The sequence below is a fragment of the Numida meleagris genome, unplaced genomic scaffold (genome assembly GCF_002078875.1).
Source record: "Numida meleagris isolate 19003 breed g44 Domestic line unplaced genomic scaffold, NumMel1.0 unplaced_Scaffold244, whole genome shotgun sequence".
Classification (NCBI taxonomy): Eukaryota; Metazoa; Chordata; class Aves; order Galliformes; family Numididae; genus Numida; species Numida meleagris.
In genome coordinates this window covers 1-5762 of record NW_018364243.1, presented here as the reverse complement: position 1 = coordinate 5762, position 5762 = coordinate 1, and the positions used below count along the sequence as shown (strand labels likewise).

At 65.0% G+C, this 5762-nt stretch overlaps 1 protein-coding gene and 1 long non-coding RNA gene across 2 annotated transcripts in view; one reads left to right on the top strand and one right to left on the bottom strand.

Annotated features, from left to right (window-relative positions):
• The window catches only part of TNS2 (tensin 2), a gene marked incomplete at its 3' end in the record, with an annotated part of 8125 nt that extends 3876 nt beyond the window's left edge, over positions 1-4249 (bottom strand). The window contains 10 exon segments of the mRNA XM_021382437.1: positions 129-193; positions 405-527; positions 804-854; positions 1302-1467; positions 1750-1799; positions 2078-2116; positions 2202-2240; positions 2647-2684; positions 3150-3258; positions 4033-4249. Of these exon segments, the coding sequence (XP_021238112.1) occupies positions 129-193; positions 405-527; positions 804-854; positions 1302-1467; positions 1750-1799; positions 2078-2116; positions 2202-2240; positions 2647-2684; positions 3150-3258; positions 4033-4095 (743 nt within the window).
• Positions 4250-4729: 480 nt separating this feature from the next.
• On the top strand, positions 4730-5485 carry LOC110390888. The gene is made up of 2 exons (XR_002433920.1): positions 4730-5156; positions 5245-5485. It is a non-coding gene; the product is annotated as an uncharacterized LOC110390888 (long non-coding RNA).
• The last annotated feature ends 277 nt before the right edge of the window (positions 5486-5762 follow it).

The following is a 5762-nucleotide window of genomic DNA, read 5'->3' as shown; positions in this document are numbered from 1 at the left end:
TCCACACCCCAATCCATAGCCCCCCACATCCCCTACCCCATAGCTCTCCACACCCTCTGCCCTGCAGCACCCCCCACCCCATAGCCCTTCTGACCCCACTGCGCCTCCCCACCCCCTGCCCCCCCTACCTGGCGCAGACGCGGCTGTAGTGCATGTACGCCGCCACCACGACGCCCACTTTCCCCCTGTTGCCCTGAGGGAGTTTGGGGTCAGCACTTCTCAGACCCCACCCCCCCCACCCCACAGCCCCCCCAACCTTACAACCCCATGCGACCCTACACCCCCTGAGACCCGACAATCCCGTGGCCCTACGGTCCTCCCAACCCTACAAACACCCCCGACCCTATGACCTCCCCCCGTGCCCCTAAACCACCCCATGACGCCGTGACCCCCACCCCACGCACCCGGCAGTGCAGCACGGCCACGCGGGGGGGCAGCGCGCGCAGGCAGCGCTCCAGCGCTTTGCAGATGGCGCACAGCGTGTCCAGGGGGGGGGCCAGCAGGTCCGGCCAGCCGAACTCCTGCACCTGTGGGTGGCCACGGTGTGACCCATGGTGTGACCCAGGGCCCTGACCCCACGGCCCAATCCCCCCAGGATTCCACACCATGACCCCACATCCCAACCCTATACCGTGACCCCTTGGGACCCCACACCCCGACCCCACAGCCCCAACTCTGCTGGAGCCCCACATCTCCACCCCACACCCCGCCCCGCTCCAGGACCCCACGGTCCCGATCCCATGGCCCCAACCCCACAGCCATGACCCCCCCCAGTCCCCCCCCCTCCTGCCCGCCGTGCTGACCGCGGGGTGCAGGTGGACGAGGTCGTGGCGCTTCTCCGAGAGGTTGAAGAGCTGCAGTGGAGGGGACACTGAGGCACAGTCCGCAGCACAGCCCCCCCTGTGTCCCACAACAGTCCCCAGGGATCCCCCGCCTGTCTCTGTGGGACCCCCCGTCCTGTCCCCATGTCCCCAGTGCCTTGTCCCCACCCCACAGACGCCATGTCCTGCCCCAATGGACCCCCCACGTCCTGTCCCCATGTCCCCAGTGTCCTATCTCCGTCCTGTCCCCAGAGTGCCCACATCCCATCCCCCGGGACCCTCACATCCTGGCCCATGTCCTGACCCCAAAGAGCTTGGTTCTGTCCCCACTGTCCCCGCGCTCTGTCTCCACACACCCCATGCCCCGTCCACCTCCCCACGTCCCCTCAGAGTTCTCATGTCCCTTTCCCCAAGTTCCCCCTTGCCCCCCGATGTCCCCTTCCCCCTGTCCATATGCCCGCATCTCCCTGCCCCCCTCACCGTGTACCCGTCGCGGTGCCGGGCACGCAGGAGCAGTGCGACGTCGCGGAGGTGTCCGCGGAAGCGCCGCTCATCCGCCCCCCCCGGGAACCGCACGGCGATCATCCGCTCCGTCACATAGCTCAGCTCTGCGGGGGGGGTGCTGGGCATGGCCAGGGGGGGCGGCCTGGGGGCGTGGGGTCACAGGGTCACACATGGGGTCACGGGGTCATGGGGGCACATGCGGTCATGGGGTGGGGGGGCAGCCTGGGGGGGGGCATACGTGGGGTCATGGGGTCATACATGGAATTATGGGTCCATGAGGTTATGGGGCTAAGGGGTTACAGGGTTATAGGGACAAGGAGTGCGGCTCTGGGCTGGTGGGCAGGGGATGTGGGGATCCGGGGGTGGGGACCCAGGGACAGTGACAGCGCCCGCAGAGCCCCCCCGCGCCCCCCCCCCACGGCACCTGGGCAGGGAGCGGTGCTGCCGGAGGGCGCTGAGGGGCAGGCTGCCGTCCTGGGGGCACACAGTGCTCCTGTCCACACCCCAATCCCTCCCCAGTCCCAACCCCAACCCCACCCCAGTCCCAACCCCAATCCCAACCCCAACCCAATCCTAATCCCCAATCCCAACCCCAACTCCACTCCAATCCTAATCCCCAATCCCTCCCCAATCCCAACCCCAACCCCACCCCAATCCACACCCCAATCCTAATCCCCAATCCCACCCCAGTCCCATCCCCACCCAAACTCCGTCCCAATCCCAATTCCACCCCAATCCCACCCGCCCCTCACCTGCTTCTCGCCATGCCTCGGTGGGGCAGTGTTTCTCCGCTGTGGGGCACACAGAACTTAGGAGCACTGTGGGGTGCTCCAGCACTGCTGTGGGGCAGGGGTGGGTCCCAGCTCCATAACTTACCAGCTCGGGGGGGGGCAGAGGGTGACATGGGGACGTCACCTGCAGGGGCAGAGTGGTCACTGTGGCTCCATAGAGCAAACCTGACCCCATAGTGGGACCCCCCAGCTCCATAGCAGGATCCCAGCCCCACAGATGTTCCCCCTGCACCCCCCATCCCAACCCCCCTGGGGGGAACTGAGGCACGGGGCAGTGCTGACCCTACCCTCCCCCCTTGCCCACGTCCATCTGTCCGTCTGCTGTTTGTCCAGCTGCAGTCCCTGGCCCACAGCCAAGTGCTGTGTGTGGGGGGGGACACGGGGACATCATGGGGATGTGGGGACATGGAGTTGTCAGGATGTGGGGACGTGGCCTGTCCCCTCCACATGTCCCTGTGGCTCTGAGGACCAGGAGGGGACAATGTGGGGGTGGCCACTCCGGGCCACCACGTGTCCCCCTCAGCCCTTACCTTGGCTTCACAGCGCTTGTGGGTGGCGATCTTGCAGACTGCGGGGACACAGCGGGGACGTCGGGGTGTCACCCTGCTGTCCCCAGACCCCATGGCCGGAGCGTGGCAGCATGCATGGAGGAGGATGTGGGGACGTGGCACAGTGGGACATGGGGGTTTGGGGACATCGGGATGTATGGATGTGGGACTGTGGAGCTATGGGGACACTGGGGATGCTGGGTCACAGGGATTTAGGGATGGAGGACATTGGGTTATGGGGACCCATGGACATGGGGACACGGACACAGGGACATCAGGGTATTGGGGACACAAGGACATGGGGACATGAGAATGTGGGGATATGAGGACACTGGGGCCATAGGGACATGCAGACATGGGGACATCGGGATATTGGGGACACTTGGGACGTGGGGCTTTGGGGACACAAGGACACAGAACTTTGGGGTCACAGGGACATTGGGGACACAGGGACATGGGGACAGAGGGACACGGCGTTGTGTCACCTCGGCAGAGCAGCCCATGGGCGCCCACGCTGTCCCGACAGACGGCACAGGAGCGGGACCTCTTCCGGAACGACTTCTCCTGGAACGTGTGGGGTGGCGCGGGGGAAGGCTGTGGGGTGCGAGGGGGGGGGCCAGCGTGGGAACGAGGGGACATGGGGACAAGATGGGGAGGTGGTGCTTGGGGATGTCCCCCCCGCTGTCCCCGTGTCTCTGACCCACGCCCCCCCGCGCAATGTCCCTCTCCAGGAAGTGGTTCGGGCACAGCCCAGGAAATGGCCCTGGGGGGGGCGGGCGTGGGAAACGGGCGGGGGGAACAGGGACACTGGTGGGGAGGTCACGGGGCGGGGGAGGATGGGGAGCGGAGCATTCTCCCAGTGCCCGCTATGGGGGCTGCCTCACAAGTGGGAACACAGCGAGGGGGGTGAGCGCCCCATGTATATCCCCCCCAGGGGACACCCTGACCCCAAATATTAACCCCCCCCCCGCCCCATGCGTGTCCCTATCCCCGTGGAATTCCACGGCCTCCCAGCTCTGCTCCCCACCCACTGCATCCCGGATCCCCCAAACCCACGGATCTGCCTCCCCTCGCAGCGTGTGTCCCCACCCCACAGGGAGCCCTGACCCTAAGTGTGACCCCCCCCCCCCCCCCCCCCCCCCCCCCCCCCCCCCCCCCCCCCCCCCCCCACACTTGAGACCCCTGCAGGCGTCACATCCCTGAGATTCCACGTCGGACCCCCTTATACCGCCCCCTCCCGTAACAACCCCGGTGTCCCTCACCCGCACCCCCACGCGTGCCCGATCCGTGCGATCGCGCGTGGGACTCCCCCTACCCCCTCCCCTTTCCCACGCCTCCCCTCCACGTCCCTCCCGCGGCGCCCTGTACCGGCTGGGGTTCCTTCCGCCCCAGGACCCGCAGGAGACCCCCCACGGCCCCGCGTGGGTTCATGGCGGTGCCACGCACGGCGCTCGGAAGGCGGTGTGCCCGGGGAGAGCCGAGGGGGGGGGCCGCGCCCCGCCCGCCGCTGCCGTTTCCCGTCCGAAGCGCCCCCCCGGGAGGGGCAGGAAATGGGGGGGAGGGGTCGGACCCACCCTATGGCCCCGCCCCCTTCACCGCCCCCCCCACCCCCCCTTTCCCCACTTCGCGGCTGTTTAACCCCTTCGGGGCAGGAGGGGAGATGAAGGGGGAGGGGGACGCCCCATAGAGGTAGAGAGAGGTGAATGGGGCGCCCTATGGGGCTGTGGGACATCCCTTCATGGGGACGCCCCAGTAACCCCCAGCACACCTCCCCATTACAGCCCCCCACCGCCCCCACAGAGCCCAGAACTTCACAGTCCCCATGTCCCCACGACCCTGTGAGTTCTCTGGTCTCGGCCCCTGCTCCCGGCAGTGCTCCCCCTCCTTCCCGAGGGCTCCAATTGGATTCTCCTCCGCTCCTCGGTGCAGTTTCTTGACCTGAGCCAGAAACCGTCCGCAAAGTTCAGCAAATGCAGCGCGAGCCGCAGGGCGAGAGTGCTGACAGCACGCAGGTCTGCATCCCCTCCCAGGCTAAAACCAACTTTTGTTTGTCCTCCTCCTGCAAGGGAACCATAAAGAACAAATCTTCCACATCTGCAGCTGCCATCTGTGCACGAGCAGCTGCTGGCAGAACCGCTGCGAGCCGGGCCGTGTTCGGGGCAGCAGCTGCTGGCAGGGCTGAGTCAGCGCTCAGGCACCAAGAATTGATCGTTAATTGCCACCTCCCACCCGGTTTCCAAACTGGCCAGACAGGTGAGTTCTATGGGGAGCGCGTCCTCGAGGTGATTTGTCTTTTCTCCAAATCTGCTCTGATGTCAGAAATCCCACGTCACGCCGCAGCAGCAATGGGCACAGCGGTGCGTCAGCGATCCTGGATCTGAGGAGCGCAGGGGCTGCGCGAAGTACGCATGCTACAGCCTCCCTGTTTCTTTGGGCTTTGGGACTGATACTCGAGCCAAAAGGCCATACACTGCCATACAGGCAGGTGCCAGGTTCGCCCATTGAGGACACCAAATCCTGAAGTATTTTCGTGACGGTCTTTAATTGCAAAGTGAGTGGATGATACATGTTCCTAACCAGGGAGCCGTGAACTGACCCCGGCAGTTTGGCAAACAGCGCTTGCTCCATTCTCACTGGCACTCTCAACCCATGGCTGTCCAGGCTGCGCTCCCAGATCTCAGCGTCTTGCTGTGTTAGTATGAAATTGGTGCTCCGCTATCTATTGGAAAGGTCACTGACTGCCTCTGAGGACAGACTGGAATCAAAATATTTGGGCCGCCATAGCTCCTCCATGGATAAATCCCCCCTTGCTGCACAGACAGACGCAGTTGCCATTACTCTTTTTTTTTTTTTTTTTTTACTTCTGTATGGGTACTGTGAGGTGCAGCTTAAGCCGGTGATTGCGCGACCACCGCAGGTCTCTGCTGCCACCGCGTGGTCAATTCGCGGAACTGCAGATCTTCGGTGCTTGGTGACGCAAACAAGCAGGACGCATGCGCGCCGGAAAGCGGAAGTGGCGTACGTACGTTCTGACCGCTCTGCGCAGCCAATCCGCCGATCTCTATCGTGATTAACCCTCCAGGCAGTAGCGCGCATGC